At 39.0% G+C, this 23,850-nt stretch overlaps 1 protein-coding gene across 2 annotated transcripts in view; it reads right to left on the bottom strand.

Annotated features, from left to right (window-relative positions):
* Positions 1–52: 52 nt before the first annotated feature.
* SIM2 (SIM bHLH transcription factor 2) overlaps positions 53–23,850 on the bottom strand; it is a 59,494-nt gene continuing 35,696 nt past the window's right edge. Inside the window, exons 7-12 of one of the 2 annotated variants that reach the window (XM_083814045.1) lie at positions 21,374–21,480; positions 15,786–15,933; positions 13,759–13,927; positions 12,315–12,723; positions 8,547–8,644; positions 4,199–4,456 (exon numbers count right to left, since the gene is read on the bottom strand). In XM_083814045.1, the coding sequence (XP_083670171.1) occupies positions 4,340–4,456; positions 8,547–8,644; positions 12,315–12,723; positions 13,759–13,927; positions 15,786–15,933; positions 21,374–21,480 (1,048 nt within the window). In that variant the 3' untranslated portion in view covers positions 4,199–4,339. Of the gene's footprint in view, positions 4,457–8,546; positions 8,645–12,314; positions 12,724–13,758; positions 13,928–15,785; positions 15,934–21,373; positions 21,481–23,850 lie in introns of both variants that reach the window. The other variant, XM_083814044.1, reaches the window with a different exon arrangement.

Raw genomic sequence — 23,850 nt, 5'->3', positions numbered from 1 at the left:
TCTTTGTGAAATCTTGTGTTTTGTAGTAAAAAAAAAACAAACTCACTTTTCCTTTGGCTACAGGACTTTATTATCATTTTAACAGTTCTGTTTTACATAATAAATAAGCAAAAATGCTTTACATTTTTAGGGAATACATATATAATTCTGAGCATTAATAGGTTGTTTGTTTTGCGTGCTTTTTCACCTACATTTGCCAAATAGCTCGTATCTGCATCATATATAAAAAAAAAAAAAAAGCAAAATCTAATGTTCAGGAAAAAATGTAATTAAATTTTCTCTGTGTTGCTTTTGAAGTATGATTGAAATGTTGAAAAAATGCTTGGTGTGGTGTTTTGTGATTTTTAGAGAAATGCTAATATCTGGCAGGTATCCCATTCATAAAGATAGCATTTCCACTTTATCTCAGTGATCTATTATCAGATTTTACACCTATAGTCCACTGTGCTTAATTTAATTAAATTACTTAAATGCCCTTTTGAAATTACACGGTTGTAACCTGGAGAGAAGTCTGTTCCCTTACCACCTTATTTACATTGCACTGTTTCTATTAATAGGATAAAAACTTTTGAGACATCAATATGGGATTAACATTTCCAACTTTATATTTAGGTAAATCATTACCCCTCTCACACTCTTTCTCTCTTTCCTTCTGCATAGACTTTACTTGCTAGGCCTGACCTCCCCCAAGATTTTAGATCCCATCAAGTTGCATGATAAAGGTATCTATGATAAAGATATCTATACTGGCTGGAATAAGTATGATGGAGAGAACTTAGGTTATTTTTCATAATATAATGCAATTCACACTCCACTTACATGACATAATTTTTTCCAATTATTAAAAACATTGCCACTGTCAATGGCTGCACCACATTCTACAGTAATAGCATACTATAAACATCTGTAGTTTAACTGACTAAAAGTCGATGCCTGAACTCGTATTTTTCTCTCAGTATAATGTACTCACATTCCAGATGTGAATATGCAATTGCTGTTTCTATTTTGGAATGGCAGGAAAAATGTTTCACACATTTGCTTTTATAATCACAGATCTTTTCTAAAACCTACTCTGTATTATCATATGTGAATGCATAATTGATTCATTATTTCCTAGCAGGGAAAATTCGTGTATTTGAATGTCATATACTGCAAAACATCTGTGGGAGAGTGATGGAACACCTCCTCTACTCAGGCTTGTTGAATAAAGCCTGGAAGTGTGAATAACAAGCTAGACGCTGGAAAAATATTTTGTGGTATTTTACTGAAAAATATTAATGGTGTTTTTTAACCAAAGCCTAATTTGTACGTTCCTGAAAACATGTTTTTATTATGAGAATTACTTATAAGAACAGAAAAATACACCAGATTGACTTCATGTGCAGCAATGCACTAATGAGGTATGTATGGAGAGACACGTAATATGAAAGAGTTGTGCATCAGGTTTCTTTTTAATGATGCAGACAATGTCAGTTACTCCTTAATAGGGTATGGTTTTAATTTAAGAAAATTAACATACAAGTCATAGCATAATTGTATCTGCTAAGAAGTTGGGTGCATTCATGAGTAACACTGGCTGGGAAAGCTGTTAAATAAAGCCAGTATAAAACCAGCTTGAGCCTCATCAATTAATGAAATCAAAATGATAATAATACTCACTCATAACATTTCTGGAGAAATGCCTTCTCTAGCTTTAGAAAAACCAAGGGGTACAATTAAAGTGAATATGTTGGTTTGGCTTTGCTGTTTTTTTATCCTTGCTAAAAAGTCGCTATTCTCGTAGTGACTGATTAGGTATTTTTGCTTATATTTGTCATGAAATGTGGCATTTTTTTAGTAAATTAAGTCAGACAGCTGTGAATTTCCAAAGTGAATACCGATTTAGCTTCATAATAAAGCTTTCTGTGTTAAACTTTTAATTGAAAGCAATAAAAATACTGAAGATTATTTTCAAATACATTAACAGTATTATTGTTTACTCATAGCAATAAATATCCATAGGTGCAAGGAGGTGACTGAATATTATTACTGTACATACAAGATGGAGAATGTGTACTTTAAAAAAGTGTGTATTTCATTACATTTTTATCTGACAAGGTGCAATCCATGAGCAAGTATTTTTCCATATTGCACAAGCCAGGTAAGCATTTTCTTTAGCAAAGGTCTCTTTGGAGAGAGTCTGGTAAGAGAAAAGAAGTTTCTAAAATGTAAACTAGCTTTGAATGGGGCTAAGAAATGTAGCTAAATATGGTGGACTCAGATCTACAAAAACCTTTATTGTTATTTACACCTATTATGTAGGGAGCCATACGTTGTTTTATCAAAAGCACATGAATGTTTTGGGAAGTGGGTGAAAGACAAACTGGACCAACTTGTCAGGAAAACACACACAGATTTGTATGTTTCCTTATTTCTTGGTTTGCAAACTTTACAAAGAAGTAAAAACAAGGGGGGGATCTGTTCCTAATAGGCTGGGCAGAATTTAAATATATGCTGTATGCTTTTTGCTTTCTAGTTTATTGGCACAAATTGAGATGTATGCAAAGGGTTCACTTCAAAGCAATGATGTACCTGGCTTTACTTCAAGTGCAATCTTGTTTCTTGTGGTTGTGCAATGACTTCTGACTTTTCTTATTCAGATTGTCCGCTGACATAATTTGTGAAGTGCATGAATCAGGCAAATATTAATCTTACCTTTGTGTTGACAATGAGATTTATGCTTAAGGAAGTGCAGTGTGTTAAAAACTGAACTTTTCAAACTTCAGAAGGTTGCTAGTAAGTTTAAAATAAAGCGTAAATGTTCATTATTCCCTTGACTATAAATAAAACATTTTCTGGTGCTATAATTAAAATGAATTTTTGATTAGCTGGTTTGAAAAACTACACAGCGTTCTCCCAGAATATTCAGTGGAATACACTTTTTAGAAGTTTCTTTTTCTTATTACATTTTTATGGGGAATAATCTTTAGTTCCTGCTATGCGATTTGTCCCAATTCGCCATGACAAGACCTGTAACCCTTTAATATATATCTTTTTATGTATTAATTTGTCATGATATCATTCCTTGTTAAGTTAAATGGTGGCAGTAACAATCTCTGAATACTGAAATCTATCTTAAATAAATCAAATTCAGATTTGATTTATTTTAAAAACTTTTGGATAATTAATAAATAAGCGTGTTCCAAGCTGAGTTCTGTTTGGTTTGTACAACTGTATTATGGATACTAAAAATCATCACTCTTTAAACAAAGTTCATTTGTCAGGATGTTTAACACTTGGGTGGAGAGTTGATGTAAGGTTTCACACAGTTTGTCAAAAATTCCTAAACTAGAGTGTACAGTTTATGATAATGATTAAAAAAAATAATATATCTTGAATGTACTTTGAGAAGGAGGGGATAAGGGAAAAAATGTTCTTCATATAAATCTCTGCATATAACACCTATCATTTAATTTTGTTGCACACTATAAAATAACAAAAATAAGATCTGTAACAAGTCTTCTCACTGGCACCAGAGCTTAATCTTTGACAACGAAGCACTGAAGCTAGATGTGTTCTTTTTTCCTGACCTTGAAGGTGCTGTTACACATGGCTTGCCAGGAACACACAAGTCTGTCCCTCAATGACCTTCAGCTATGCTCAGTAAATGTAACCATGTTTTCTCATGCTTTTTTGGAAATCATTACAGTTTGACTTCTCAATTACATGTAAATACTTTTCTACTACCGTCACCTTCCATTGGCTATTATTACAGAAGTTCCAATATAATGGGGTAGTGCAGTTTCCTTGTGGGTTTCTGGAGAAGAAGCTGATGAGGGGCTTTGGTTTTTGTAAATAAATGTATTTACTTCCTCAGAATTGTACCCATAATTTTCTCCTACATGTCCTGTTGCTGTACATGATGAAGTTTGAAATGTGCCATGTTTAGCTAAAACATGGTGATAATTTAGAAGCACAAATGGAACTTGTCCAGAGGGTCTTACATCCATCACACACTCACTTTCAGAATCATGATCGAGCTTTACAGTCATTCTCTCATCACTGTCCACTTCATCTAGATTCGTAGCATGGTGACTAATATGCCCATATTTAGGTTCTTTCATACAAATCCGTCTTGTTTGTTCATATACGGAGGGCACTGGTAGGAGATGACTTAATTGTCCTATAGCTTTAGACTGGAAACATTCTGATTTTGGCAGCAAGGAATTAGCTATTGAGTTTGAAAAAGAACTTTCATTAATACTCATTTTTTCTTGTAGGTCTCTGTTAAAAGCTAACTTGTTTTCTTCTTTAATAAGATGGTGAGGTGGCTGAATCCTGTTCTCTATTTTGGCGGGTTTCATGATGCCGGAATCATAAATCTCTTCTTTGTATCTGCTGCCTGGCATGGGTGCTGTGCAACTTGTAAAGTTGTCAGAGAGAGCATCTTGGTTGTATCTTCTGTTTGATATGGGCACTTGCAGGAAAGAGAAAACATGTTAATCACTGGAGACGAGCTCATATAATAGTTACACTCTGACACTTTTTATGACTGAACTTTAATACCCATTTGCTTTGGGACGGATCCAAGTCCCACTGAAGACATCAGAGACACTCCCGTTTGCCTCGGTGGCTTTGGATAAGCTTCTCTAAGACAGTACTGAAAAGTCAAAAATCATTCAGAAGCAATTCTAAAAATGTTTTCTGTGTTACTATGTGAAATGCCCATTTGTTTATTTGACTGTATGATTATAAATCACTGTCATTGTTAATACGGTCAAATCAGGAAACTAAACCTAAGAACTAAATATTAGGAAATGTGACTTACTATTTAAAAAATTTGGACATAATAAGCTCTTCTCAGAACTTAACAAATGATTTATCAAAGGTAGTCTAACATTTACTAAATGTCGGTGATTACAGTAAAACAGAATTTATTTTTCCTGTCACTGTGGAAGTATACTGGACACTTGCCCTTGTAATGAAAGGGGAAGAAAGTATATAGTATTAGATACTGACTTCCATCATGTTCAAGACTTTGCTTTTTTTTTTTTTTTTCTGTAAAAAAATAGTGTCAGATACTAAAAATGTCTACTGAGAGCAACAGAAATACTGCTTAAGTAATGCCAGATCTCTGCTTTAAAGATACTTTTATATGGTGGAACTGTATGTATACTAGAAATGTAATTTAAAATAAACACTGAAAATGTTCACATTCAAATATAGGAGTACTGAACTGGGTGTGCATTGAAAATCAGAAGTTAAATTTTAAATTTTCAAGGGGTTTGGAACCTAGGATTTCTATTCAGGCTTCTTTAAAATATATTGAGAATCTTTTCCCTGAAGCTTTTGTATGGTGGCAAAACTTGTTTAATAATTTGAATTGTTTTTATCATTTTCTGCTTGGTTTACACAACTTTTCCTTTAGTACAGTCCTATCTATCAACAAATGATAAGAGAAAAAAACCCACTGTCTTACTCCCATACAATATGGCTAAAATTAGGTGAGTACTAATTTTTCCTGCTGAGTATCTTGTATGAACAGTTTGACAGTTATACTACTCCTACAAGGCATATTTGAAAGTTTTATGCTAAAGGTTAAATGAGGCACTTACCATATTTCTCAAATTAAACCTAAGCTCCATTTTGTGTCATGGTTACTGAAAGTCCTGAACCCCTAAGTGCCTTTTGTAAAAGGGGCTTTCTGTTTTTCTAAAAATTTTATTCAACATCTTAAAAGTTTTGGAGTTCCCCTGTAGTAGTTGCTGACATAACTGCACCCGCTAATAATTAGATATTCCCTATGCTATAGTAGACTGGAAAAGCCTTCATGTATAACAGAGGAAGCAGAAATAGCTCAATTGTACCTTTTTTTATATGCATAGCTTCATTAATTTCAGAGGGAGTTGCACCACATAATTAACACCAGAATTTAAACAGGAATCTGGATCCAATTTCTTCTTGATCAACCCACCATCCTCCAAGAAGCAACAACCTTTCAAGTTATTGTTTTTAATTTGTATGCAGACATTTCTTTACCAAGAAGTATATGCAGCCCTAAGTGAACTGACTTCTCGTCAGCTGTTGAAAAAGAGCCCTCTTGGATCACAAATCAAAACAGGGATTCAGCCACATCTTTGAGAATAACTTAGAAATTTTACTAGTGTGATTATACCACTATAATTTTAACTCCACTTTTGGCAGTCTTACCATGAAATAAGTATCCATGCTGAGAGTTGCTGAGGTAAAACTAACATGATTTAACTAAGCTGGAATACCAGTTTTGGTGTTTTTCCCAAACTTGACATTTCCACAAGAGTCATGGGTTTGTTCTCTTACTGCATGACGGAGTACTCTTATCTTATGGCTCTGCTCTCATCTCTGAACAAAAGATTGCCCTTTTCCATTTTTAGAGCCTACATCTGTAAGAAGATGAAGCATCAAGGCAAACAGTTGGACACAATCTTTTTATCTTCATTTTTGTAATCTCAAATTCTGCTGGGCTGATAGCTGCTTTCTTGGTACCAAGAAGTAATTTCCATACTTGGAGATTTACAGGATATTATCAATTTTTTTCTATCCGGTGTCTCAAACATGGTTTTCATCTCTCTTGTTGAGGAAGAAGGTAAGCATTTGGTTAATTGCTTGCAGGCTTCCATTAAAGTTGTCAGCACTTTTGCGGAGTTAGAGCAGACAGTTAAGCAAGCCTGCAGTGCAACAGAGCACAGTAGTTTTTGCCCAGTCACATTCAGAACAGTTAGTGGAGCTGGATGAAAACCTGCTTTTGTCTTCCTTCATGGAGAAAAACCCAGGCGTGCCCTGGGAAGGACTCCTCATGGGGAGTTCTCTCGTGACCTGTTGCTCCATGCTGCTGTGGAAGGGCAGCATCCCAGGACTGCTTCCACCCATCCGGCACGCGGGCACGTGCCCGCATATCTGCCTCAGCAGGTGCATCAGGATCCCCTGCACTCCGCAAGTTCTCCAGCCCTGAAAATGCTTTACAGTCCTTGCATTCAATGCACTTAAGTCAGTGCATTCATTTGGGATGCTTTCTGGATCACTCCTCCGTGCTAAGTGAGAGAGACGTATTGCACATCTAAGGCTGTATATCATATGAGAGTGATAGTAGCTTTCTAGAAGGCCCTTCATACTTTCTTACACTGCCTCCATTCATAGCAGCCTACAACTGCAACAGCAAGCTCCGTCCTTCAGGCATCACGTCTGTTAATTCTTGCCAAGGAGCTCTGCTTTCCCACTTGCACACCGGCTGCAGCTCGGGCAAGCAGAGCGAAAATCCCGAGATTAGAGCTCCCCTCTCTTGGCAGCCTGCTCAGAGTTCGACATCCCACCATCCAAATGGCGACAGGAAGGCTACCCTAGGAGGAACTGCTCTGTAAAACATCGTGTCTATGCACGGTTGTGGTGTACTAGAGTGATCTTTTCCCCTGCTAACCTGGTGCTGCAGTGAGGCGCATTCCCTCCTGACCTTTACATAGTGCAGTCAAAGATCGGCTGGTGCCCAGTATGGGAAAGATGGTTGCAGAAAAGATATTTCATTCACAAACATGCCTTTTTATACCAAGAAGTTAATAGGCAGATCTGCTCCTTGTTTTTTCATTGCTCCTATTTCAGTAAACAATGAAGGAAAGGCATCTTAGAACCAGCATAAATCAAAGAAAGACCAGTACTTTGAATAGACCGTCATACAAAAGTTATGCAGTCCTTATCAGCAGAGAGTTTTTGCATCCTTATCAGCAGAGAGTTTTTGCATCCTATCTCTGGAAAACCTCATCCATTTTTACAATGCTGGGGAAGCTCTCTTTGTCCATGCTGCATCTTTCATACTTTTTCTTGGGCTTTCTGATCTGCATTAATCTCTGAAGAGTATACTCCTGACAGTCACTACAAGTTCTGAAAAGACAAATGCCAACACTTGAATGTTTACGTGTACCCCATGATATTTCAGAATGTCTCCTAATCCTTGGTACAAGAGGTTCTTCAGAGAAGAGGAGCAATTACTCAACAATCCTAGTTTTGCTGAAGACCAGCCAGCAGAGCTGCTGTACTGCACTCAGGTCACACACTCCTGTGTCACAAAGGTGTGCTGACATTCCTCTGTGTCAAACAACACAGAGGTACAACAGACCTTAGCACTGTCCACGTGAATGAAAAAGATATTTTTGTAGATTAGCTTGATATCTGCCCTGTGTCCTGGCCTGAACCCTAATTGCAAATACTCTGAGGCATGAGCTGATTTTGTAATTATTAGTTTTCCTGTTATTTTCCCTCCAAAAAACAATAGTAAGACAATATGGTCTTCATGACCTCTTAGGGGATTACATTTTTTCAAGGAAGATGTCGTATTACTTCACAGGCAAAACCTGGGGAAGGGGGTTGAGGAGGCCAGAAAGATGGGTGGAGAGAAACCAGAGCCTTTTCATGGATTTCCTTAATATTCTTCATGATTGTCTGAGTTTTAGCATGAATTGTGGCACTACGCTTCATACAGATAATAAAGACAGGCCAACAGCATAACTTAAGAGATGTGCAAATACTCTGATACCCACAGTAGTAATGCATCCGTTCAAGTGTAGAAAGGAACATCCCCGACTAAGAAGATGGTTGCCTTCTCTAAAGAGAGTTTCTTTACTGATGAGTAGGCCAGCTGGAAAAAAAAAAAGTGGAAGAAGCTTTGAAACCAGATTCTGAGGCTGCAGCATCTGATTTGCAGGCAGTTTTATCTGCTACGTGCTTTTCCAGAGCTTTGATGGCTTGGCATGATCATCTTAAAATCTCTGATCTCTCCAAAAGAAACTATTTTCCATAGTGAAAAATGTCTCTGGCCTACGGCATTTTTGGCAGATGCCTCTATGGATGTGATGTGGAATAGCCCTAGCATCCAACCCGGTTGCCAGATGTCATATTTGGCATTGCCTTTGGACTGAAGATAATGATGCTAAGCAGATCCTCTCTGCTTTGAAGCTTACTAGCTGTCAGTTTTTCAGTGAACCACTGAAAAAAGCAACAGTTGACAATGTAAGGAAGTCAGATGCCCCTTTCAATTCGAAGCAAAAAGTTGCTTCCAAAGATCCAGATTTCTCTTTTGCCAGCAGTCTCAGCAAAAGTACAACAGGGCTAATTCTACCTCAAGAGGAAACAAACTTGGGAACAATTAGAGATAAATCCTCTGCTTGCAATGGCTGCTCTGTTTTTCTCTCCGCATTCTCAGCGCTGTGTGTGGACTCCAGCAATGATCTCTGACCAGGCTTTAGTTTGACCATATTCTTTTTTCCTTCCTAAATAGCGCAAGTGTAAGGGATCTTGCAGAGAATTAATTGTACCAAGTCAATTTTCATCAAATGCCCAATAGCTAAGCATCCATTAAAATACATCTCCGCTCAAAAGAGAACCCACATATTCCAACTTAAGCAGCAAAAGCTTAAGTACAAGTAGAATCACAAGGAAGACCTGCTGGTATCAGAGCTCCATTTTCCTGGTCACAAGAAAATGGTGAAGGTATGCATGCATGATGAAACAGAAAAATACCAGCAGTTGCTTGCAGCATTTTGTCGATTTTTTTTTTTTTTTTCCCCTAAACAGATTCAGTAGTATTCCTGTGTAATTCTGGTAGCTATCTGCCCACATCTACCAACTGATGGTAAATTGCTTTTCTGCTGCTGTGTTCACCAGGCTTTTCTGGCAAATTTTATGGCTGTGTTCAGTTTTACAAACTGTTCTCTGAAAAGGCTGCTCTTTCCACATCAGTTCTCAGTATATCTGATGGCAACCTCTGAGTAGTCAGAGGTGGGTCTACTTTCTCAATCAGTCTGACAGCATCCATTAGTCTGGAAGCAGAGAAGAAAAGCTGGGCTGACTTCTGTACATGCAGGATAGCTTTGTTCCTGGAGACTTACTGGTGGTGATTTACTTTCATCCTTATACTTCTCAAAATATATAGCTTCTTTGTCACCCACAAAGACGCAGCATCTTTAGAAGAGACAAAACCATTCCTAAAACATCTCATAGAATCACAAAATAACCCAAGTTGGAAGGGACCCACAAGGGTCACTGAGTTCACCTCCTGGCTCTGCACAGGACCACCCAAAAATCAGACCATGTGTCTGAGAGCATTGTCCAAGTGCTTCTTGAACTCCAGCAAACTTGGTGCTCTGACCACTTCCTATCGCTTCTGGTCTAAAGCTACTCCTTTTGACATCCAGCCCACAACAGTAGCAAAAGGAAGCCAGCACACTAGAGGAGCTCAGGAAAAAAAAAAAAAAATTAAGCTGTGCTAGGCTGTAAGAAAAGCTTTAATTTTACTTATTTTCAACCTAAATACAGGACAATAAAGTAAAATATGACAGTCAGCTAGGTGACTTCAAATGGCCCCATGAAGGACAGAACCCTGGGCAGAAGTTATTTTGTGGGAGACATGCTCACTCTCTGATACCATCTTCTCTCTCTTGTAGTAAGTTCGTATTTTAACATCTGCAGATGTTCCCTTCAAATCTGAAATACTTAGTGTTATGTCCCTATGTGAAAAAAATGCTTGTTTCTGGTATACAGAGAATTTTGAGCTTATCTTTTCTAGCTTTTTTTCTAATAATATTTTTTATTTATTTTTCATTACTGCTACCTCCATCACATCCATAATGAAGTTATAAGAAAGGAATGTTTCCATCCAACTTTATAACAGTATGTCAAACAGCCAGCCCCCATTGGTGATTTTTAAATAATCAAAATGGTGTATGCAGATCAATGTAATGTATATGAGATCTAAGGATTAGTGTTTCTTTAGCTTGTTTACATTATTTACTTTATAGCTTTGAAAAGTTATTTCCTATAGGTTGCCACCTCAGAGAAATCAACGTCTTCAGTGCTTCCTTCAAAGAATTTGAGGTAACCGTCTTCATAGAGAGGTGACACAGTTGATCAGGGGGAGCACTGAAGACATTTTAAATGAAGCAGGGAGACAGAGCATTTCATTTCATCATGCCGTGTAGTAACTGTAAGGTACTGACACTCAGAATGACTTCATATTCAGAAAGAACAACCTGCAATTTTTGTGGAAACAGATCATGTTTATTTTAATTTCTGTATGTGGACTAAAGTTCATTTGTTTCTTCCTGACTTCAGTGATGACTTACCTCGGTAATTCCACTACACAGCTCCGATGGTGCAAAGCATGAAGGCCAGTATTAAAGGAGGTGGTATCTCTGCCCTGTTCTAAAAGTGATTCTGGTGAATACATTTTTGCAACTGATGCTTTGATAATAGAATCACAGAATCACAGAATGGTTTGGGTTGGAAGGGACCTTAAAGACCATCCAGTTCCAACCCCCTGCCATGGGCAGGGACACCTCCCACCAGACCAGGTTGCCCAAAGCCCCATCCAGCCTGGCCTTGAACACTTCCAGGGATGGGGCAACCACAGCTTCTTTGGGCAACCTGGTCCAGTGCCTCACCACCCTCACAGTGAAGAATTTCTTCCTAATGTCTAATCTAAATCTACCCTCTTTCAATTTAAATCCATTCCTCCTTGTCCTATCACTGCACTCCCTGACAAAGAGTCCCCCCCCAGCTTTTCTGTAGCTCCCTTTGGATACTGGAAGGCCTCTCTGAGGTCTTCCTGGAGCCTTCTCTTCTCCAGGCTGAACAACCCCAACTCCCTCGGCCTGTCTTCACAGGAGAGGTGCTCCAGCACCTTGGTCATCTTCGTGGCCCTCCTCTGGACCCACTCTAACAGGTCCATGTCCTTCTTGTGCTGGGTCCCCAAAGCTGAACACAGGGCTCCAGATGGGGTCTCACGAGAGCAGAGCTGAGGGGGACAATCACCTCCCTCGCCCTGCTGGCCATGCTGCTTTTGATGCAGCCCAGGGTATGTTTGGTTTTCTGGGCTGGAAGTGCACATCGCAAGTTCATGTGGAGCTTCTCATCCACCAACACCCCCAGGTCCTTCTCCTCAGGGCTGCTCTTGATCCTTTCTCTGCTCAGCCTGTATTTCTGCTTGGGAGTGTCCCAGCCCGTGTGCAGGGCCTTGCACTCAGCCTTTCTGAACTCCATGAGATTCACATAGGCCCACCTCTTGAGCCTGTCCAGGTACTCTGGATGGCATCCCTTCTCTCCTAATACTCCTAATCAAGTGCTTATGGTAAAGGGAAGTGAGATAAGCATGTAAATACTATAAACATACTGGATGTTACATTTCACTGTTTCTGATTTTCTGTATTTCCTGAACATCTTGTATTTCCTGTTTTCAAATTACAATTACAAATATTTCCCAGACACCCCACAGTTTTTCTTTTCCATTTTTCTTTTTTTAAAGTGACACCCACCTTCATAACTCTGTGCAAGATTATGCCGGATGATGTTCACTGGCTGCTCAGGAAGATTTTTGGATGGTGACTGGCTGCTGGGTACCAAGGAGTTGGCATAATGCCACTGGCATTCTCCATTTGTCTGCAGCGTACTCAAGAAAAACCGAGCCACTTCACAAGGTGCTCCTTGAGACTGCCCGAACTTAGAAGGCAGCATTTGCTTTTTGCTACTGAAGACATGAGAATCGACAGGGAAGTGTCCATAATGGTAAGAGAAAGGCAAGCTATATGACGGGGCATATAAAAGTTCACTGTTTTCTGAATGGAAGTTTTGTTCTTGAATGGTGGCAGCGTTCACTGCAGGGCTGGATCGCCAGTTTCCCACCTGGCTGCATTCCAGTTTGTCTGTTTGGAATGAGCTGTATTGCTGGGGGAAAGAAAAAAAGGAGAGTAAGAGAGTTAAATGACTAACTTTTATATGAAACCACGTAACATATCATACAGGCGCCCAAAGCTGGGCCTCCTTGAATTGCAATCTCGCTGGCTACAGTGGCTTACCAGTGCATTTGAAATTCCTTGTCTTCACTATACCTTACCTTCACTTAACATGTGAACAAAGAACAATTTTGTCATCCTAATGTTAAGGGTTTATTTGAGAATTTGCCAGCTGGATTTTAGCTAGTGATTGTAGGCAGTTGCAAATACTGGCGGGCGTAAGTTTGTTGCAGAGCACAGGAAGTTACTGATAAGTGCAGTGTCAGACCATTAATGTGATGTTTTGACTGAAGTGTATGTGCTAGATGCATTCAGTGCTTTTTTTTTTTTTTTTAAGGTAATAGTAACCTCTTCCAACAATATTCATTGCAGTCTCAGAATGTCTTACAGTGCTTATCAGTATCACCAACCCTGTTTTATGGGTGATCTCCATACATAGCTCCCTTTTGCATCTAGTTCTGGCTCACCCAGTGACAGATATCACAAATCCCACTTCAGCCCTCTGTTTGCTAGGATTCTTTTGTATGAAGCATTCTCCAGCATAAGGAAACTGCCAGTATCTATGTGATGTTTAGAGCTCTGCACATCAACAGTGAATAAGATGTTTTATGCTAGCTCAAATTTTCACTGCACAGCTGTCCTTAATACATTGCTTTCTTCTTCTAACCAAGAAAACACATTGTTTTTGTTTTTGTTTTGTTTTGTTTTTAAGCACTTTACAAATCCAGAATCTTTCTCCAAATCCAGAAGTCTTTCTGTCTGCATCACTTGCCAGAGCTGTTTTGTAATATTTATGCTGTTCACCCCAAGAACATAAGGGTCTGGTTGTATTCTGGCCTACAAGGACGTTCTTGCAGCAGAGCATGCTATAGTCAGTTTTGCAGTAAGTTCAGTTCCAGAGGATTTCTGTCCTGGCTCAAGGACTCTACCACAATAACTGGTGAGTAAATACTGCTGAAAAAGTTACCTGTTGTGGGTAAGGCGTTGTTCTGAGTTTTGCCTTCATTTTATTACTTTTGGGTTTTACTATTTTCCTTGTTTCCTGCGAGGTAGATACTGAGTTTCTGCACGAAAACTGTGACTTAGAAATGGTGACCTGGTCCAGTGACAACTGAAGTTCCTTATACTCAATATCTCTGCAAAAGAACAGTCCAATAGATTACGTACTCAAACATACCACACAGATTCAAAATAACTCCTTTGAAAATACATTAGCTTTCACAATGTTTTCATTCGTCCAAGAATGAGTCTGCAGTACTAGACTGGGGATGCTAGCAGGTAGTGAATTTTATGGTCTGACTGTTTCCACAGGAGTCTGGCATACACATTCCACTGGGAACAGAGTTTTAACATCTTTGCATTAAATGTCCCTACTCTCTGACCCTAAGCTTATCCCAACTTTCTCTCAGCTATCTGTGGCATTTTGGAATCACGGCCATGTCAGCTGGTAGGAAGACACAGATCAATTCATACATCTTCTCCTTAGTCAAGAATTGGTCTCTTTCCTGGCTCTCACAACTTGCTCTGAGGAGAGGTTAAAGGAGCGATGTTTCTCTCCTGTCAGCGCAATGCCCTTGTAACTAGGCCATCGGAGCTGCAATATTGTTTTTCTCCTCTGTTTTGTTCATTTTGACTTGTTCTACATACAGGGCAGATCTACAAAAATGGCTAAAAAACAAATCAAGGACAGACTATGGATCATATATTGAAACATTAATTGATATATTCCTGATGATTAAATGGTCTCCCCTTGTTTTGTCTGTAGCAACATCGGAGCATATTTTTGAAACGATAACTTTAAACAAACAAACAAACAAAAAAACCTACTTCTCTGACACTTCCTATCTAGAACTCTTTTCCATTGCTTTTTGATGGTGAACAACCTGGAAGTAAATTTGAAGATTATACTGTTATGTCCCTGGCATAGTTTCCTCTTTTTTTTCATTCAAATCACTTGCGCCAACTTATAGGACTCAATCAGGTTGCAGGATGGAGTCTTTCCTTAGTGCTGCTGCTCTCACATCTGTATAGGAACGACTGCAGCGTTGGCCAATGTGTCTAGGGCTGTGTACCTACTTCAGGTAGTTTGAGGAAACATCCTGTGGTTGCTACCTGGTCATACACTTTAACTCCTCAAGATCAGGTAGTAGAAACAGCAGTATCATATGCAAACACATATGACCCTACCACAAACATCATGCAAACATAATTTACTTTCAAGCCAGTTAAGAAGCGGACAAGTCTAGGCAAAAGGGTATGTAGTTCCCTGCTTTTTTCTGCTGCTTTTCAACAAAAGCAGTGCCCTTTATCATTTTTTAAAAAAATATTTTTATTTTTTAAGGTAGTCTTTTCAGGCACAGTCTGTTCCGCTGTTACTTATCTCCTTTATTCCACGTGGGTTTCTGTCTCTCTCAGGTTGATATCAAGACAGGAATTTCGTCACCTTCACCTTTATGACTTGAACCAGGACTCATAAACTGCATGCCCAAACCTCTGCACATTCACAAGCTCAGTGGAAGCCGCTTGGCATTGTGCGAAGATAGTTTCACCCTGACTGTCTGCAACCCAAGGCAAGTGAGGGAATCCTTGGTGATTCACCCACCCCCGGAAGGAGTAACGCTTCCTAACATTTCTCTGTCTCGCAGACTGACGCCGTGACCTCTGCTGGGCAGCTGTATCTCTTGCTGTGTCAGGACAGCACCACTGCAGTTCTGATGCCAATTACAGAACCAGGTCCAGGTCTAACACAAAAAGCTACCAGTGGTACTACACATTCAAGCAGATGGTATATGAAATAATCATCAAAAATACTAGCTCTTTTTAGCTCAATGTGCTTCTGTAACTAAAAGAGGAAGGATATGAGGAGAGAAAAATGGCTGCAACATACAAACACAGAATGGTACTGGAAGACACAAGTAAAGCAAACTTAAAGGATTCAATTAGTAATGAGTCAATTGCTGATAACACGTAATGGTACAAAGTATTTTGACTTACGTAAGGACATAATTGACACTCACTATGCAGTGAGGCCGTGATGAACGGCTGTTATGCACAATGGTAGCGTAGCTCTGTACCCAAACCCAGCCTCCATGCTTGGACAGTAGTCGATAGTACTTGGTTGTGACTTGGCCTTTCACCAGCACTGCGAATAAAATACAAAAAAGCACTTCACATTGCTTGCACTTGTGACCACTTCCTGGAGAGATTTATTTGCAAGGAAGGGAATTTTCTCCCTCCTTACCCTTTTTTAGACCTCCTCCTCCCACCAAACACAAGATAGCTTCCTTGCAAAAATACCTGTCCTACTCTTTTACATCATTTCACGACGTCACAATGTTGTTTACAAGTAGCATGTTCTCAACTATTAAGGCTTGTATTCTTTCTTTTCCAGTTCACCCTGCTCTCTTCTGCTTACATTCAGCAAAAAACACTTACTATTTTTAATCTTCTAACTGAAAATGAGAAGTTCAAGGCAGCAGAAATATTTTGAAGTGGACACAACTGTCTTGAACTTTTCCAGCGTATTTGGGAAGCACTTTTGATATTCATAGCTTCAAAGATAACTGTATTTTGCAGTGGATTTTATGCTATGATACTTTTTCCTATGTAAGCACTACATTTTGAAGGTTGATTTGAAAGAGCAAAATTAAAATGCTATTTGGTTCTTAAGCAAACAAATAAAGACAGGGCCAGAGATATGAATCAGTTATCAGATAGATTTCACTAGAAATGTAATCCTCTAAACACCAGCTTGGACTCTCTGTGAACAAAGATGTTTTGGCATAAGGCTATGCTATGAGTTGTGCAGCATCTTTAAATATTTAATCTAGCCACAAATCTTTCTGGTCCAGTGCCAGGCATTTATCCAATGATTCACCAGAATATAATTCCCAGCCTTCAAAGATTCTTTTCCTCTTGTGTGACCCAAAAGCATGTCTTTATGAAACTCAACCTTCTTACTCCCCTATACAATTAGTTATTTATTTTAAATTAGGAAATAAGGGATTGATTTTGATACTCAAATTATTTAAAAAAAAAAAAGTAATCAATAGCAGCAGTTCCTTGTAGCTTTGTGTAATACATGATGAAAAAATTGAATTACTGCTTTCCAATGTAGGATTTATACTACTTTGAATTCATTAGCAAAGCTCACTGTAATTTTGTTCTCTTACTATACATGCTAGGTGCAGAAACAGAGCAGAAATAAGCTGATCAAACAAGTTGCCTCTTTCAGTACACTCTAGTAGAGGAAATGATCAATTGAAATTGAAATTTATGGCTTTATATTTAGTGTTCATAGGAGATTCTTCTGACGGGGAGGACATCCAGTATTAAATTGAGAACAAAAAAGTGCATAATTTTGGGGGGGGTGTCCAGATTATTAATTAATTTTATGGCCAGCAGTCAACACTGGAGTTGTGTTTTTTTGTTCATATTTTACTTGGGGCAGTGTGGGTTTGTAATTTCAATAAATATCAAAGACTGCAATAGTGTGGATAACGTAAATAGCCCAATGGAAGACTGACAGAAACAGAAGAGCAATAGTGTTTGTTCTTGCTAAGAAGTCTTTTAAGTCTGTTGCATGGGGGTCCTCTCTCTGAACTGTTTACTCTCCTGTCCACTTGTACAAGTCAGAACATATTTAAATTTTTCTTCAAATCAAGTTAATCTCCCTAAGAAAATCAGGTTCTTACTAAATGACTGTAGAACTATTTAGAGTTTGAAGTCTCTCATACATCATCTTTTTGCCTCATGCTTACAGGTGTTCTTTCTCATGCCTACATTTCTACACAGATTGATTGTAGAGAGGCAGGGAGAGGAGGACCTATGTGCAGATATTAAAAAAAAAAAAAATAAAAAAATAGGGGAAATGTTTATAGTTTCATAAACACACACACAAAATATATAGACACATATACTCTTAAAGTGCAATATGTCACTCCAAAGTAAAGGTGTTGTATCTGCTACTCACAGATTCAGTCTAATGATGCCAAATAAACCTGTTGTAAAGATATTTGTTAATAACCAATCAAGTTCCGTGGATTCACAATGTCTCTTGCCATTCTATAATCCAAATTGTCCACTCCTAGCAAATGATACTTACGTTTTGGCTTGGATAATATAACAAATATTTTTGTAATGGGGCCTCAGTTTTCCACAATGGAGATTAATGCTCTAGTGGTTCACCAGCTATCACAGAGTTCTTCCATGTGCTTTGGCTTTTCACTAACTCTTTTTTTTTTTTTTAATCCCTGTTTTAGCTCTCCAGTTAAGACAGTATTTTAAAAGATGTGAAAACCACTGAGGACTACAGTGTTCAGCCTTCCTTCCTAATTACATGGACAAACCAATATTTCTCTTGGGACAGGGGAGGACTCCATGTCTCATGCATTTTTAGCAATGTGGGGAAAGTCTGACCTTGGCTAAGGGACAGTAGCTGTGCTTCTGATACAGTAAATGAGGTCAATTTCCATTTGGCTCTTGGTGAAATTATCCTGTTTGATGCTGATTGGGAAACCTCAGAAATGGGAGTGAGGTAAATCCACTACCAAGATGATCTGTGCAGGCTCAGACTTCTTGGTGGCCTCCGCTGCAATCAGACAGGGAGGACTCAGTGGCTTTAGCCTTGGCTCTGAGATGTGCCATTTGTAGCTGGGTGTTCCTGTGTTGTGGTTCCCTCCTGGTTTAGCAGGCAAGCTGAAAAAGGCATTGGGCTGGCTGGGCTGGTCCTTCTGGCCTGTCACAAATGGCTATTTTAAAAGCTCCAGCAGGCTCACAGGCATGTGGCTGGGAGTTGCCAGCCTGCACTTCAAGATACCACTCAGAGAAATGGACTTCTTGGTTCTGCTCTCGCAGCAGTTACTGGTTTATCTTCCCTGGTGCACACAACCTGGCATGTCATTGGCCCAGCTCTTGGGTGGTGTGGTCAGGGGTTGGCGCCCCAGCAGCCTCTACAGTTCTTTTACCCTCTTAAAAACTAGTGCAGCTCTGCCAGAAGGCTGGATTGCCAGGGGAGCAACAGCAGATTCAATGCCCTGGACAGCAGACTGTGCTCTCCCATAAGATAGGTTCTATAAATACATAGGTTGACTTCCAGGAAGCAGCAAAACATTTTGGTGATGGCATCAGATGGGGCTGTGGGTTGTCTTGCCAAGGCACAGAGATGTGATTCTTTTAAGAGTTTATAATGTGGGAAGAGCAATGATGCTACAACATGTGGGATGCACAAAATCTTCCTCACAGAAAGATGGTGGTACAAATGATTTTTTTTTCATGAGAGATGATTTCTCTGAGGCCAGAAAAATAGTTTGTCTGTTCTGGAATAGAGGAATATTTTGTCTGGACTGGAAGAGCTTCTCTAGCCTGTCTTTTAGATGAAAGTTTCTAAATCTAAGGAGACGTTCTAAATGTCTTTCAGAATGAAAGGAGTCATCATTTGTGTGGCCACATTTCCCCTGTTGCAGAGAAAACACTGTGTATATTGATGGTGCTATAGAAATAAATAGCGCTAGTTCAAACATCAGAAGCTTTTTCATAGAGCAGGAAGTAAATCAAATGTTTAAAACAGGAAACGCTGTTTACTGCCAGCACACCTTAGGCAAATATTCACATCTACGTTTTCCTCATAGTCTGATGTTCTTTTTATATTCCGTCTAACTTGTTCCCCTCACTGTTTCCTTTGTTTTGTTCTCTGTGCTGCCTAACAAAGTTCACTAACTTCAGGTCTTCAGTTTGGGCTTTTTTTCCTCTAAGAAAGAGCAATCGGTTACCCTATTTTAGGGTTGCTATATTTTCCTTTTTTGCTTAATACCCTTATTAGGTGTAAGATGTTTCTCTCCAGATTTCTTCATCAGATGACACTTAATCATCAGATTGTTTTATAGAAGGGTACGTCAAACCTGCCAACCTTTTACTGTTTGTGTTCCTCAGACATTTGCTGATGGATGGTGGGTGAGTTATAACAGTGCTCCCCAGAGGAAGTTTGTACACTTTACATCTGTTTTAATAATTCCTGTTGCTTAGTATTCTGACCATGATCCTGCACTGTTCCTACTGTTGCCCAAGCATTAGCCATTTCCTCCTTTTGGTTCTTGGCATTTAATTGCTATGATCTTGTATTTTTTTTTTCTGATTTTAAACTTTACAATAATTTATCTTTGCAATTCAGGTACAGTATCTAGAGACTGTTTTCAGTTATTCTGTTTTGTTAATGTTTTTTGTTTGTCTGTTTGTTCCCTTTTTTTTTTTTTAAGTCAGTAAACATGATGTGTCTCTTTTTAAAACTCCAGTCTGACATAGGTCAAACTGGTAGCCAGACTACAGATCTTCTCCCACACAGACAGAGCTATCCATGACTCTGCTCTAAAATGGATAAACTGTTTTCCAGAGATGATTGTGGCTATATTGGAAGCATCTGTATAATGGTTGATATGGGTATTTTAAATAGTCATGTACAAATAAAGAGTAATTTTTTTACAGGTTGACATTCACAACCAGATGCAGAAATTAGCACTACAAAAAGGATGCCCCCAATATGGCATTCTGTAATCCCTGATTACAGAATCATTCTAGTTTATATTTTATATTGACTCAAAACCTTCAATAGCATTATGGTAAATATGATCTTGCTGTAAAGATCAACTTTTGCTTTTGCAGGTGTAGTACACATGGCCATCAAAAGAATTCAGTACTTGGAGTTCCAGCACTGATTTGTGCCAAACACAATTACATCCTTCTTTTATATTCCAAATCCTCATGAACAGCACAGAGTAAGGTGAAGAACCAACTACCTTGTCCTTCAGGAAGCCTAAAAGAAGTATTTGACTCTGGCTGCTTTCAGTCCACAGAAGCAATCTGGAAAAAAATTCACTGACATTGGTTTTTGGATTTCATCTTTGCATCGTATGGGCTGCAACAGACTGAGCCAAGTCCAGATTTCAGCTATTCCCTCAATTTGCTTCTCAAATTAATGTGCTACTGAATGAACTACTTCCCAAATCCAGATGTTTGAAGATATGATTAGTGTCTCTGTTGGCAGATGGGGAATTATTAAACGTGTAATTTTTTTTCCTGACACTCCATTCTCCAAACCTCATCCACATGCTATTAATGAACATTCATCTCAGGATTTTTTGGGTTTGCATTCACTTCAAACATGGGTTGATTATTACTAACATGTTTCAGAGGAATGGGGAGCTCTTGCATAATTTTTCTTCTAACAACAGAGGATAGTAAAGTCCAGATTTTCCCGTCTTGCTCACTCACTTGCTCTTTTGTATTTTCTTTTTTTTTTTTTTCCTTCAGGAGTTCACTACCCAGAATCAAGTCCACATTTTCAAAAGAGCTCAGATCCTTTAAGTCTAAGATAAAAGTACCCAGATATATTTGTATAAGCACAGCATATTCACTATCTAGCTTATTTGCAGAAGTAATCATTTCCTTAAGTGATAGCCAAGCACTTTTGAAAATCAAGCTTCAGTCAAGACATGGAAACCTTTCTTTACTTTCCAGCATAGTGCCTGTTGCCTGCAAAACTTCTCACTCTGGCTAATAAATTTCAGTCTAGCATTCTTTTTACTTACACAGATGATGAGCATATCGTAAATGGAACACATCACAGCCATGAACATGGTGGTAGAGAGTTTTTTCTATCAGATCTTGGGGCTCATATCCAGTTAACTCAGTCACTCTAGAAAAGGAAGATTCCATAATAAGCAAAAGCTCTAGGAATATTCAGTTTCATTAATCTAACTTTTGATTGTGCCAACAAATCAGGTACCTAAAAACTGTAGGACAAAATATTAGTTTTGGAAACAGAATCCTCATCTTTATAAGAACATAAACCCTCTCAACCCAGCCAAAGCAAGGTGCAGCTATTCCCTGGCCAGCCTTACACACAGACAGGAAAGAGTTCTTTTACTTATTTCAGCTTTGGGCTTTTGCCACCGCCATGCATGATCCTTTGCACAAAAATCCAGTTGAGGAGCCAGTCACGAAACAATAAAACTACTCTTGTGCACTGCTGACAAATTTTCATTTGCTTTTGCAAACATACAAGTATAGCATGTATGTCAGTCCATAGAGGCTGTGATCATGGTCTATAAATAAATTCAGGCTAATGACTAACAGAAGAAGGAAGCAGGAGTTTATTCCAGCTAAGAATGTGGAGAGACAAGGAGCTATGAAGATCACAAGCTAAGAAAAGGAAAGCTGAAGCTAGACTTGAGAAAAACTTCCTCACTTGAGAAGAAGGGGAAGAATAATGGAAGAATTTGAAACAGCAACATCTCTGCAGACATTAAACAACAAGGCTGCACTGGCCAGAAATACACTGGGACACACCTAAAAGTCTCCTGGAGGTTGGCTTCCAGGTTAGACTCTTCTGGAAGGAATCCAGTTCACAAGTCTAAGGCCTCCTAATGACACAAACTGCAGCACAGTGAGTGAGGATGGCCAGGACATTCACTTCAAAAGGATGCTGCTGGTCTGAACTAAAACACTGATGTAGATACACTCCGTATCAAAGAATAACACAGCAGCATCTGCAGAAAGGAATGCAGGGGTCTCAAGCAACATGTGCCACTGAGGGCTGCAGATAATGTAAACTTTTTTTTTCTTTTTTTTTCTTTTTTTTCCCCTTTTCCTGTTCTCTCTCTCTCTCTTTTTTTTTTTAATAACTATTATGTATCTTGTTTACTCTTGCTTTAGCACTAAGTAATCATGTGGACTTCAAGGAAATCAGAAAAACAACAACAACAGAAAAAAACAATGCCTTCATGGCCTGAGTTCTTACAAATACAGTACAAATACATCCATACTTCCCCTAGCTATACCTTCATTTGGGAAAGTCTTGCATGCCTTTGCCTCAGGGATGACCAACGCAGAGCGAGCATGTGTGCTCTCTTTCTGCAGCAGGCTATGTGAGCACATGGTTCTGTTTCTCCTCTGCAGTGTGCCCTGTCCTTCCTGGTTTACAGTTCTAGGAGCCCAATTTCTCACTTAAGAATTTAATCACCTATCAGCGTGATGAAATACTGGTATAAAGTCCCGTTCAGATTTCAATGCTCCTTCTGGATTTACTGCAATTAAAACAAAGCTGGCAGTTCGTTCTGCTCACTTAATGGGTGAGTACAGAGACAGTTAATCCAGAAAACAAACAAGCAAAAAGCTACAAACCCAAGCCAGGTGTGAATGTTTCTGGAAATGCAGCTTCACTTTAAAAGTTGGAATCTAGAAATAAACTTAGCTGCTTGATGTCCTTAACACAAAAGCAACCCCTCAGTAAGCTGCTGTAGGGAGCCTGGGCTCTGAGTGTTGTTATCTGTGACAACACACACGGAGAAAGAAAGAGCTTGCCCTAATGATCAGCTCTGCCCTCTAGAGTTCCCTAAAACCTTTGTAATCTCTGTAGCAATGGAAAAATAGGCTGCACCACCTAAATCAGAAGCTGCAGATCATTTAGAGGGAAGCGTCTGCCTCCTTTTTCCAGTTACCTTGACAAATGAACATTTTACATTGTATTGAGCATCTAGAAAGTCTTGCCTGTTTCTTCCTATGGCTGTAATGCTGTAATGCCTCTCTGCTCTGTGACTGTTACCTCTAAAGATCTACCAACTCTTTTTCTTGCATGGATACCAGAAGCAAGCCTGAAAACAGTTTTGTCTTATTCCTAGTACACCCCTACTTGGGGCAAATATAACTTGGTTTGCTCAGCTGGGAAAGCAAAGGGCTCTGGTAGCGCTTAATACCCCCAGCTATCCTGTGTGTGGATGACACACATCTGCTCTTTGGTAAACACAGCTATGCAAGAGTACTGGTTATATCTGTGCTCCTGTCAACACCTCTGGTTATACTGTCTCCTTTGAAGACACTTATGTCTCCAGGCAGTTCCTCTTAGGCACATCATTTCCTTTTTTCCACATGCAAAGACATGTTGCTGAACCCCGTGTGCTTCTTTGTAGCTGTTACATTAAGTAAAGCATGCCAAAAAAAAAAAGAGAGAGAGAGAGAAAAAAAAAAAGAAGAAAAAAAGAAGAAAAAAAAAAAAGGAAGGATTCCA

Source organism: Anser anser, assembly GCF_964211835.1.
Source record: "Anser anser genome assembly, chromosome: 1".
Lineage (NCBI taxonomy): Eukaryota > Metazoa > Chordata > Aves > Anseriformes > Anatidae > Anser > Anser anser.
Note: the sequence above shows the minus strand (reverse complement) of the source record. Positions and strands in the feature narration are given on the sequence as shown.